At 45.6% G+C, this 13,469-nt stretch overlaps 1 protein-coding gene across 1 annotated transcript in view; it reads left to right on the top strand.

Moving 5' to 3' along the window:
* The window catches only part of TM9SF2 (transmembrane 9 superfamily member 2), a 94,610-nt gene that overhangs the window by 60,046 nt on the left and 21,095 nt on the right, over nt 1-13,469 (top strand). The window contains exons 10-13 of the mRNA XM_069757967.1: nt 3,888-4,020; nt 4,398-4,517; nt 6,397-6,454; nt 11,204-11,363. Of these exons, the coding sequence (XP_069614068.1) occupies nt 3,888-4,020; nt 4,398-4,517; nt 6,397-6,454; nt 11,204-11,363 (471 nt within the window). The remainder of the gene's footprint in view (nt 1-3,887; nt 4,021-4,397; nt 4,518-6,396; nt 6,455-11,203; nt 11,364-13,469) is intronic.

Consider the following 13,469-nt stretch of genomic DNA (forward strand, 5'->3'; position numbering starts at 1 on the left):
CAACTTTTTCTCTGCTTCGGAAGTCCCCAGCACTACCATCTCATCCTCTGCGGCTTTCAGCTCCTCCATCGCCACCCTCTCCGCCTCCCTTGTCCTCCTCTTACACCTACTAATGTCTCTAAATAATAACCCTCTCAGGTACGCTTTCATTGCATCCCAAACAGTTAAAGCATCTGCACTCCCATCATTTAAAGCAAAGAATTCCGTCACCTCCTTCCCTATACCGTCTAAGTCAACACTCTGTAACCAGTTAGGATGGATCTTCCATTCTCTCCCACTTGCGGTCCGTGTCCCCAACAACCTAACCTCCACCTCAATTGGACTGTGATCCGAAAGGGCCCTCGACAGATAACGCACCTCTCCCACCATTGTATCCAACAGGCGGTTACCCAGCGCCATATCAATTCTGGATAGCGTAGCATGAGTACCCTCTCTTCCCAACATGTCTAACTCTCCATAAATCAATCATGCCTATTTCACGCACATAGGTACCAAATGTTGTAGTGTGCCCCTCCGACCTGTTCTGGGTGTTCTTATTTTTATCCCAAAAGTCGTCACAGATATTGTTCAAATCCCCAATAATTAAGAGTGGTAGTGGTTCCCATCGTTCCACCTTCTCCAACACCTCCCTGATCTTCTTACTTGAATATGGAGGTGGAATATACATTGCCGCAACACACAATCTCACTCCATACAATATACATTGTATCACCACATACTGACCCTCAGCATCCACGCATACTTTCACCTCTTCATACTGCACTCCCATCGGCACCAATACTGACACCCCTCTTGAGTACGTCGAAAAGGTAGAGTGATACCCCTTCTGTATCCATCGTCTATTCAGTACATCCACTTTCTCCTGTATCAAGTGCGTCTCTAACAAGCATATCATAGAAGCCCGCTGATCCTTCGCATACTGCAAGCTCGCAGCTCTTCTTGACTTATCCGCCAGACTTCTCACATTCCAACTTAATATCTTAAAGCGGTCTCCTATTATATGACTCATCATCTTTAATTATGTCGTTACTCCCGGTTCTGAGCTGTCTAACTTCCCTCCCCACCCTTCCCCCACACCCCCCAATACTATACATTCTGCCTCTTTTCAAGAGTGGGGCACCATCACCCATTGCGAACACTCTTGTTAACACAACCTTCTCCTTCCGCCTCCCGCTACCATTTATAACAGAATTCGGCGCAAGTCTTAGAAGAACAATATAATTCAACCTGTATTACATTACAACTACAAGAAACTAAATAAACTTTTAGTACTCTGCACACCCTTCCTCCCTCGTACTTCTCCGCCGTATCAGCACTCCCAGTGCATTCCCTGAATAATACCCAGCTCCACCCTCCAGCCTGCACATTTCAATTATCAATGTACTGTCAGTCAAACTCTTTTTCTCCTTTTTGCAAGAATTAAAATACCTCCCGACTAACCCACCCCACATTTTCAATCTCCTTTCCCTTTAAGCTTTTTAGCGTTAAGATCTATCCACTGGGTAGCGTCCTCCGGCGTCTGGAAAAAATGAATCTTATCCAACGCTACCACTCTCAGTCGTGCCGGAAACATCATGGAGTATTGCACTCCCAGTTCTCTCAGCCGTCTCTTGATACCCGTGAACATCATCCGCTGTTTCTGTACCAGGGTGGAATAGTCAGGGTAAATAGCAACTCTTTGACCTCCAATTGTCAGATCCGTCATGTCTCTAGCCTTCCTCAGGATAGTGTCTCTATCTCTGTAGTTTAGGATTTTGGCAAGCATGGTACGGGGACTTGCTCCAGGGACAGGTGGTTTCGGTGGGACCCTGTGGGCTCTTTCTACCGCAAATACTTTTGTCAGTGCTGCATCACCAAAAGTCTCAAGGAGCCAGCTTTCAATATACTCCGTGGGATTCCTCCCCTCAGTTTTTTCAGGGACACCCACTATACGAATGTTATTTCTTCTGGACCTATTCTCCAGATCCTCATTTTTTGCAGCCAGCTCCGATATTGCCTGAGTAAACTTCCTCTCCGCTTTCTGCAGCTGCACTATATGGTCTTCTGCCGTGCTCACTCTTTCCTCCACAGCCCCCACACGTTTGTCAATCTTCTGCAGAGCTGCATTTATCTGGGCTGTATCCCCCTTGACCTCCTGTATCTGCTGGGTCAGGGATTGCTTGCATGATGATACCAATGCAAAGACATCTCTAAGGGTGGGCTCTGCTCCTGACTCCTTATCTTCAGATCCCCCTACTACCACCGCCATGTCACCATCCCTGCTCCCCTGTTGTACCTCCTGCTCCTCTGTTGGGCTTTCCTCCTCTCCTTCTGTGTCTGTGTCTGCTCCGGCGTCCTCCTCTGCTTTTCCTGAGTTCCCTGCGGCCTCCACTCTAGCAAACTGCCGCCACCGCCATTCTCTTCTGGCATGCCGCGTTGTCCTTCTCCGCCTTCTCTCTGGCGTCGGCGCCATCTTGGCTGATCCCAGCCTCGCCGGCTCCTGCATCTCTTTGCCTTCTCCTGGTCATACTCATTGACCTCGGGGCCGCCTCTATACACCGCCGCACTCCCGTGACTCTCCTGCAGCCGGTAAGCGCCTTGAATCGCCGCTCAGCTGCGGCTTATAAGGATAAATTGAGCGTTAGCAGCGGGAGCGTTCTGTCACACGTCCGCTCACATGGACGTTCAGGCCACGCCCCTCCGCCCCACCCCTTTCCTTGTTCTCCGCCAGGACAAGGTGGTTTTGCGGCTTTTACCCTTTTTACTTCCCAAGGTGGTGTCCACTTTTCACCTAGCTGAGGATATTGTCCCACCCATCCTTTTTACCCTGCTCCGATTCATCCTTTGGAGCGTTCACTGAACAGGTTAGACATGGTCAGGGCGGTGCGGTCTATTTGGCTAGGACTGTCCCCTTCAGGAAGACAGAGTCTCTTTGTCATTCAAGAGGGTGCGCGTAGAGGCCTGCCAGCCTCCAAGGCTGCGATTGCTTGCTGTATCCGGACTGCAGTTTTGGAGGCATATCGGTTTAAGAACAGAGCACCTCCCCCTGGGATTCAGGCCCATTCTACACGGGCAGTGGGGGCCTCATGGGCAGTACACCATATAGGGCATCTGCCCTGCAACTCTGCAAAGTGGCAACCTGGTCTTCCATCCACACGTTCGCCAGATTTTACAGGGTCAATACCTACGCTTTGGCGGACGCCAGCCTAGGTAGAAGGATCTTGCAAATGGTAGTGGTGAGTTCTCCAACCTGAACGGAGTTTCTGCTGTCCCTTCCCCAGGGATGTCCCATGATTTCTTGTCTCCCCCAATGAAGCGATGGAGAAAACAGGATTTTTGGTTACTCACCCTAAAATCTGTTTCTCGGAGCCTTCATTGGGGGACACAGCCCCCTCCCATGTTTGTCAGCTTTACTTTGTTATATTGTTACAGTGTGAGTTTTGTTTCTTTTACATGTTTCTTTTACTGCTTTCTCAGTAACTGATTAACCTAGTGCCAGTTGGTGGGGTGTACACTGCAGAGGAGGAGCTAACTTTTTTTGTGCATAGTGTCAGCCTCCTAGTGGCACCAGCATGCACCCATGGTTTCCTCTGTCCCCCAATGAAGGCTCCGAGAAATAGATGGCGAGTAACCAAAAATCCTGTTTTTATTAATGTGTACTGTAATTTAATGCAGCTTTTTCAACAAGGAATTAAAAGCTAGAGTATTGTAAGTTTGTACCCATTAGCGATGCTCTACCTACTATTTATCTCTGCTCTGTTAGCACGGAGCTGTTATCGGTGCCTACGGTGCTTAGAGCTAATCCATGGTAGTCTGAATGTGTCTCCTCTTCGGACCAGGCTGCATCTCTGACTCACAAACAAAAATGTCTTCATATGGCACAAATTTTTTTTGTTTTTCTTGTACAGGAAGATGCTCAGGAAGAGTTTGGATGGAAGCTGGTACATGGCGATATTTTCAGGCCCCCAAGAAAGGGCATGCTGCTTTCTGTTTTTCTTGGTTCTGGTGCTCAAATCTTAATAATGACATTTATCACTTTATGTAAGTATGGATTCCTTAGATAGCTTAAAGGGATTGTACACTGCTTTACTTAATTGGATTAACGTGCCCATGGTGGAGCTAAAAAACAAAAAAAAAAAACCTTTTGGACCCTTACCACTACCTTATACTGTCGATAGTTTACAGGTCTTCTCTTGTAACAGAGGGTATCAGAATTCAGTGGTTCAGTTTTGTCTGAGCCAGAAGAAAGTTTCTTAAGTTGCAGTTCTGACTCAGACCTAAGGTGACCTCTGCAGCTAGTCACTGGTCTTGGTGGTTATGTTAAGGTTGAAGAGATGTTATGTGACCAAAGAACATTAGCAAGAAAGGCATTTATTGAAAAAAAAAAAAAAAATAATAATTACATTTTTCTGTTTCAGTCTTTGCGTGCCTGGGATTTTTGTCTCCAGCCAACAGAGGTGCACTGATGACATGTGCTGTAGTCCTGTGGGTGTTGCTTGGAACTCCAGCTGGTTATGTAGCCTCCAGGTTCTACAAATGTAAGTGATAAAGTAAAACTACAATAGCTTCTATCTCGTGCCATGGGCTGCACAGCCGAGCCGTTATATATACATATATATCCATATCTCTATAGATGCATATTAATCCATCTATATAATTAATATTATATTAATCCATCTAAGGGGCACTTACGTCTGTCTGTCCCGGATATTCATTGGTCGAGGCCAGCCAGTGGGCATAGACAAAAGGGCAGGGGAGGCCAGGAAGTATGCAGAGTGAGTCCCCGCCCACTCCATACAGGCCCGACCAGAAGCGCTGCAAAGGGGGCGGAGTCGGCCGGAACCATGGGTGCTGTTGGGCCTACCGCGGCAAAAAGCCGGGGACTAAATTAGCGGCGGCGGGTTGCGCCCAGCTAATACAGACCCGGCCAGAAGCGCTGCAAAGGGGGCGGAGTCGCCGTGAAAAAGATGGAGCTTCCGGGGACCATGGGCGCTGTTGGGCCTACTGACTCCAAAAGCCGGGGACTAAATTTGTGGCCGCGGTCAGTGATGACGGCCGCGGTTATTCATGACGGCTGCGACTGCAGGAAACAGGACATGCGGCGGTGACATACTACGTGACTGGGCAATATACTACGTGACTGGGCAATATACTACGTGACTGGGCAATATACTACGTGGACATGCATATTCTTGAATACCCGATGCGTTAGAATCGGGCCACCATCTAGTAATTATAAATTATACTATGTATTATTAGTATTTTATATAATTTGATATTTATTTGAAGTGTAATATACATTAATATCATACTTATACTATATTTCAAATAAATATCTATAAATAAAATATGTACATTAATATAGAATTTGTAATTATAATTAAAGTAATCATAAATGTTTATATTTTATTACATGTATTATAAAAATATATGTATTTCAGGTCATCTTTACAGTGCAATGAATGCTTTAGAAACCTAACCCAAAAACCTAGTGCAGAATTTTGTTCTTGTGAGATTTTTTTTCGTTACCATTTCATCCCACTTGGAATTTAAATTTCTAGCAATTGTATGATTAAATGAATGGAGTCATTCAAAAATTAAAAACTACAACTCTTCCCACAATAAAACAAGCCCTCATGGCTGTTGAGAGACAAATAAAAGGAAAAAAATGCACAAAAAATGAAAAATCGCCTGTGCTCTAACAGATTCAAAAAGGCCTGTAAGTAATATGTATTCAGCCTCCAGGATTACTTCTATCCTTTACCAGAGAGCATGGAGTGACAGGGGAGATGCAGACCCCTTTAAGTGAGTCTTGTTGATATCACACCTTATTTAGGCCCCCAACAATACAATAGACCTGTTGTTAAATCTCTGGCTTTCTGTTGAGCATGTCCCAGTCTAAACAGTGCCTAAAGGTACCTTCACACTGAACGATATCGCTAGCGATCCGTGACGTTGCAGCGTCCTGGCTAGCGATATCGTTGAGTTTGACACGCAGCAGCGATCAGGATCCTGCTGTGACATCGTTGGTCGGAGCAGAAAGTCCAGAACTTTATTTTGTCGCTGGATCTCCCGCAGACATCGCTGAATCGGCGTGTGTGATGCCGATTCAGCGATGTCTTCACTGGTAACCAGGGTAAACATCGGGTTACTAAGCGCAGGGCCCGATGTTTACCCTGGTTACCAGGGGACTTCGCAGTTGGTCGCTGGAGAGCTGTCTGTGTGACAGCTCTCTAGCGACCACACAGCGATGCTGCAGCGATCGGGATCGTTGTCTAGATCGCTGCAGCGTCGCTAAATGTGACGGTACCTTAAAAAAAAAACTATTGTAGCAGCAGTAATGACCAGTGTGTGAGCTGCAATATTTTTGTTTGTATTTTGCTTGCCTAACAAGACTTTCTCTTTCTCTTAATTTAGCATTTGGTGGAGAAAAATGGAAAACAAATGTCCTGCTTACCTCATTTCTCTGTCCTGGGTAAATAATTTATTACAATAGCGTTACAAGATATAAGGGTTGTTTGCAAGCATAGGGCCCAATTCATCAAGGCTTTCACACCAGAAATCGCTGATAAAAGCTTTGAAAAGTCACACCGTTTAGGCATAACTTAAAGTTGTGCCTACATTTTGTGACTTTCGGTGTCTTCGCGCCAGTTTCTCCTAGGTCCACTGAAATGGGTGGATCTGATGACTGACAGGGTGAGGTGAGACACCACAAATCGTCTACTTTATGTCAAGCTGTGGCATTGACTACTTCAGAACTCACTCACTGCAGCACCTGACTGGGGTGAGATTTGATGTAGTGCACGCCACTCGTCAAACGTTCCAGATTAATGAAGAGGTGTGAACCCCGGCATGAACAATGCTGGTTTTGATGAATTGGACCATTAGTGTCTCTCTATATATAAACTACTATATAATTGTCTAAGGGTCACTTCCGTCTTTCTGTCTGTCTGTCTGTCTTTCTGTCTGTAACGGAAATCCCAAGTCGCTGATTGGTCGCAGCAAAACGGCCACGACCAGTCAGCGACGGCCACAGTCCGGCATCAAAATGGCCGCTCCCTACTCCTCTGCAGTCAGTGCCCGCTCCATACTCCCCTCCAGTCAGCGCTCACACAGGGTTAATGGCAGCGTTAACTGACCGCTTTATGCCGCAGTGTAACGCACTCCTTAACGCTGCTATTAACCCTGTGTGACCTACTTTTTTACTATTGATGCTGACTATGCAGCATCAGTAGTAAAAAGATCTAATGTTAAAAATAATTTAAAAAAAATCATTATATACTCCCCTTCTGTCGGCCCCCCTGAACCAGTCGAGGCCTTTCCTGCTCCTCGCGAGGCTCCGGTGACTGGTCCATGCATTGTGGGACCGGTCACCGGAGCCTCGCGAGGAGCATCGATAAACGCCTCGGCTGGATCCGGGGGCCGACGAAGGGTGAGTATATAGCTATTTTTATTTTAGTTTTTTTTTTTTTTTTTTTTTTTTTTTTTACAGGGATATGGTGCCCACATTGCTATATACTACGTGGGCTGTGTTATATACTACATCTCTGTGCCATATACTATGTGGGCTGTGCTATATACTACATGGCTGTGGTATATATTACGTGGCTGGGCAATATACTACATCGCTGTGCTCTATACTACGCGGCCTGTGTTATATACTACGCGGCTGTGCAATATACTACGCGGCTGTGCAATATACTACGCGGCTGTGCAATATACTACGCGGCTGTGCAATATACTACGCGGCTGTGCAATATACTACGCGGCTGTGCAATATACTACGCGGCTGTGCAATATACTACGCGGCTGTGCAATATACTACGCGGCTGTGCAATATACTACGCGGCTGTGCAATATACTACGCGGCTGTGCAATATACTACGCGGCTGTGCAATATACTACGCGGCTGTGCAATATACTACGCGGCTGTGCAATATACTACGCGGCTGTGCAATATACTACGCGGCTGTGCAATATACTACGCGGCTGTGCAATATACTACGCGGCTGTGCAATATACTACGCGGCTGTGCAATATACTACGCGGCTGTGCAATATACTACGCGGCTGTGCAATATTTCTCTGCTGTATCTGCATCATGAATCGTGGTATGTGTTAGAGGGGGGCCCACTGAGACTTCTTTCGCCCAGGGCCTTCAAAAACCTGGAGCCGGCCCTGGCTTCACTGATTGTTCGCGGCCGGGCATGAGCAATCAGCGACAGGCGCAGTCTGCTCGCGAATTGGCTCGGAATTTGAACCACGCTTCGCTAATTGGTCGCGGCCGGCTGAATCCTGTGTATAAATTGCATTATTCTGAAAACTTCATAAGTAAACTACATACATATTCTAGAATACCCGATGCGTTAGAATCGGGCCACCATCTAGTGTATAAATAACATACAAGTGCTTCTCACAAAATTAGAAAATCATCAAAAACTTAATTTACTTAAGTTCTTCAATACAAAAGGTGACACTCATATATTATATAGAGCCATTACAAACAGAGTGATCTATTTCAAGTGCTTATTTCTGTTAACATTGATGATTATGGTTTACAGCCAATGAAAACCCAAAAGTCATTATCTCAGTAAATTTGAATAATTAACAAAAAACACCTGCAAAGGCTTCCTTAGCATTTAAAAGTTCCCTTTAGTCTGTTTCAGTAGGCTCCACAATCATGGGGAAGACTGCTGACTTGACAGATGTCCAGAAGGCAGTCATTGACACACATCACAAGGAGGGTAAGCCACAAAAGGTAATTCTTAAAGAAGCTGGCTGTACAGAGTGCTATATCCAAGCACATTAATGGAAAGTTGAGTGGAAGGAAAGTGTGGTAGAAAAAGGTGCACAAGCCACCGGGATAACCGCAGCCTTGAAAGAATTAAGAAAAGGCCATTCAAAAATTTGGGGAAGATTCACAAGGAGTGGGCTGCTGCTGGAGTCATTGCTTCAAGAGCCACCACACACAGACATATCCAGGACATGAGCTACAAGTGTCGCATTCCTTGTGTCAAGCTACTCATGACCAATAGACAATGACAGAAGCGTCTTACCTGGGCCAGGGAGAAAAAGAACTGGACTGTTGCTCCAAGGTGTTGTTTTTATCGAAAAGTTAATTTTGCATTTCATTTAGAAATTAAGGTCTCAGAGTTTGGAGGAAGAGTGGAGAGAAACACAGTCCAAGCTGCTTGATGTCTAGTGTGAAGTTTCCACAATCAGTAATGGTTTGGGGAGCTATGTCATCTGCTGGTGTAGGTCCAGGTCCACTGTGTTTTATTAAGACCAAAGTCAGCGCAGCTGTCTAACAGGAAACTTTAGAGCACTTCATGCTTCCCTCTGCCGACAAGCTTTTTGGAGATTCTCCAGCAGTAATTGTCACCTGTCCACATTGCCAAAAGTACCAATACCTGGTTTAAGACCAACAGTATCACTGTGCTTGATTGGCCAGCAAACTCACCTGACCTTAATCCCATAGAGAATTTATGCAGTATTGTCAATAGGAAGATGAGACACCAGACCCAACAATGCAAACGAGCTGAAGGCTGCTAACAAAGCAACTTGGGCTTCCATAACACCTCAGCAGTGCCACAGGCTGATCGCCTCCATGCAATGCTGAATTGATGCAAAAGTAGCCCTGACCAGGTACTGAGTGCATTTACTGAACATACATTTCAGTAGGCCAACATTTCAGATTTTAAAAGAATTTTTCAAGCTGGTGTTATAAAGTATTCTAATTTACTGAGATAATGACTTCTGGGTTTTTATTGGCTGTAAGCCATAATCATCAACATTAACAGAAATTAACACTTGAAATAGATCACTCTGTTTGTAATGACTCTATATAATGAGTTTCATTTTTGTATTGAGGAACTGAAACAAATTAACCCTTTGATATTCTAATTCTGTGAGAAGCACCTGTACATTGGACTCAATTCATGAAGATCTGTGTTATTCATGCCGGTCTTAGGCTACGTTCACATTTGCGGCTTTAAACGCAGCGTCGTGGACGCAACGCACGACGCACGAAAGACGCAAGTAGAACGCATGCATTTTTTGACGCATGCGTTCAACCCTTTTTTACTATATAGGGTCTTTTCATTTTTTTTTAATTAAAGTTAAGAACGCATGCGTCCTACAACGCACAACAACGCAAGTACTTGCGTCTTCTGCGTTGCCAATACACTTCAATTTGCTTCGACGACGCAAATACAACACAAGTGCGACGCAAGCGTTTTTAAAAATTTTGGACGCAGAAAAAATGCAACATGTTGCGTTTGCAACGCACTGCCAGGTGCGTCGAAAGGACGCATGCGTCGCAAAATGCACCGAAACGCATGAAAACGAACGCACATGCGTCCCCAATGTTAAAGATAGGGAAGCATGACGCGTGCGTTGTTTTGCGGCGACGCCGCTGCGTCCAAAGCCGCAAATGTGAACGTAGCCTTAATGAAGAGATGGGCTGCAGTCGGATGCTCCTGGAGTCAAACTATTCATTCCTCGCTACAAATCCTACCCACTTTGCTGGAAAGGGGCGAAAATGGTGCGAGAATGCCAAAAGTTGCATAATTTTAGCACAGCCACCAGTTGCGCCAAAATTATGCTGCTTTTGAAAGCTTTTTATGTCCCAGTACTGGCGTAAAAGCTTTCATGTATCTGTCCCATTGTCTTCAACAGAAGCAAAGTGAATAAACTGCATTTGTAACTGTTGAGGAGTCCCTATAGATGCAGATGTGAGTAGCCATTGTAACTCTATGTGCACACGTTCAGGTTTTTTCGCGTTTTTTTGGTGCTAAAAACGCTATAAAAACTAATTAAAAACGCATGCATTATGCATTCTATCATTTAGAATGCATTCTGCATGTTTTGTGCACATGGATGCGGTTTTTTCCGCGAAAAAAACGCATCGCGGTAAAAAAATGAGCATGTTCATTATTTTTGCGGATTTTCTGCATTTTTCCCACAATTCTATGCATTTGGGAAAAAACGCAGCAAAAACGCGTCAAAAACGCGAAAAAAAACGCATGCGGATTTCTGGCAGAGAAAGGTCAGGTTTTTGTCAGGAAAATTTCTGCCAGAAATCCTGACGTGTGCACATACCCTTACTTGCTGTAATGTAATGTTTTGTTACTAAGTAGCTGATAAATTGATCTAAATGTTAAGATAAGAACAGTGCTTGCTTCCACACATCAGATCTAAAGAAATATGTTTTTATTAACCCTTAGGATTGTCTTTGCGGATTTCTTCTTGATGAACTTAATTCTCTGGGGAGAAGGATCCTCTGCAGCAATTCCTTTTGGCACCCTTGTAGCCATTCTGGCATTGTGGTTCTGCATTTCTGTCCCTCTCACTTTCATTGGGGCTTATTTTGGATTTAAGAAGAATGTAAGTATTACATCCACCATTCATATGTTTGTCTGTCCACCTTATTCTGGTAAACATGCGGTGTACACACTTGCACATTTTTAAAACCAATATTAACCAGTTTAGATTAGCCACCATGTGCCAGGTTTGCATTCTCTTCCCCCACATCCCACTTATCAATGTAGATTAGCATTTCTTCTGTACATGATGAAACTTTTTTTTATACTTGGCATTAGCCTGAATGTGGCAAATCTGTGGCATCTTTAGACCTTTTCATTGAACTGTATGTTGGCTCATTTTACCATAATTATTCTAGATGAAAATGTGATGGGTTTTAAGTCATTGCACCTCTAAGTGAACCCCTATCCCTCACAGCCAAATTGCTTTGTTAGATGAAGTGCCTTAAAAACAGTCAATTTTGCACAGTCTTTCCTACTGTTTCTTTTTTGTTTTTTGCGTAATTGAGACTAAATTCTGGTTTATTTAGCCTACAATGCTATTTTCACATTTAGATTTTAACATTTTGTATGTTTATACCGTATGTAAATTCTGATCGTTTTGTTAAAAATAAAAAAGGGGGATTATTTCGGGGTCCGTCTGGGCTCTTTTTTAGAACATGATGCCCTCTTTTCCATTCTTAAAACGGCCACATAAGGAGACCGAAGCTGACCCCATAATAATCAATAGGTGGGCCCTTCTGTTTCCATTTGCCTCAGTTATATCATCATCATCATCATCTTTATTTTTATATAGCGCTAACATATTTCGCAGCGCTTTACATTTTTGCACACATTATCATCGCTGTCCCTGATGGGGCTCACAATCTAGAATCCCTATCAGTATGTCTTTGGAATGTGGGAGGAGACCGGAGTGCCCGGAGGAAACCCACGCAAACACAGAGAGAACATACAAACTCTTTGCAGATGTTGTCCTGGGTGGAATTAGAACCCAGGACTCCAGCGCTGCAAGGCCGCAATGCTAACCACTGCGCCACCGTGCTGCCCAGCAAATCATTTTTTCTCTATCGCCTCTCTTTGGGGGACACAGGAACCATGGGTGTATGCTGCTGCTACTAGGAGGCTTACACTATGCACAAAAAAAGTTACCTTGGCTCCTTCTCTGCAGTGTACATCCCACCTACTGGCATTATGCACTTCAATATAGCTTAGTGTCAGTAGGAGGTGGACACGGGTCTTTCATTAGACCCTTATCTACCTCAATGTGCGTCGTTTTCTTTCAGGATTTCCGGAGGGATACAGGGTGAACAGTCACACCTTTAATCCCACAATACAGATTATGTGTACGGGGTGTACTGCCACCCCATATCCTCATAGCTCCCACAGCAGGACCAAGTACCTAGCACGCAAGCGTGCTCAGAAGACCAGTCCTAGCTCCGTCCCCCACCCACTCGCCCACCAGAGCCTGTCGGTTGGAGGAGACGAGGACGTCCATCACCAGCTCCATGGACGTCTGACACCTTTCTCGGTTTAAGGTTAGTAACGGACGGCGTGGGAGTTTTGAGGTGAGTATTTCCCCCACCCGTCCCAGATAGGAAATCAAAGGAGAGGGATCCCTCTGGGCCTTTTTATTTTACTAAGGTCTGCAGTTTTACCAGGCTACCTTGACCTGTTTGTCGCTCTTATCGGCGGGACCCACGGGGCAGGGATCGTCGCTGCACTGCAGCGGCCTTGCTGGCAGCCTCGCTTCCCCTTCTTGTTCCGGGGGGCCGCGCTGTCGTTCTGGCCCGGCACAGCGACTTTTTCAGCAGCCGCGCTGCCTTTTATTCCGGCGGCTGGCGGCAGCTCTGTCTCCTGCTCCGACGCGGCTACCTCTACAGGCAGCCCCGCTTCTTCCTTCCTACGGCGGGAACGTTCCTCTGTTTTCCGGCGCTGCGGCCTTGGAAGGCAGCCGCGCTGCTTCCTTCCCCGCCGGCTCATTCTTTAGCGCAGCGGCCCTCTCCGGCGGTCACCGGCCTCTAATAATTTAGGCCCCAGCTTCTGCCCGGGCCTACTTCCAGTGCCGCCACTCCGCCCACTTCCGGTTTTCATCGTGAGGGCTTTTCTCCCGCTCGACAATCTCCCTGCACTCTCCACCCACCGGCGCCATCTTGGTGTCCCTGGGCGCACG

Source organism: Ranitomeya imitator, chromosome 3, assembly GCF_032444005.1.
Source record: "Ranitomeya imitator isolate aRanImi1 chromosome 3, aRanImi1.pri, whole genome shotgun sequence".
NCBI lineage: Eukaryota > Metazoa > Chordata > Amphibia > Anura > Dendrobatidae > Ranitomeya > Ranitomeya imitator.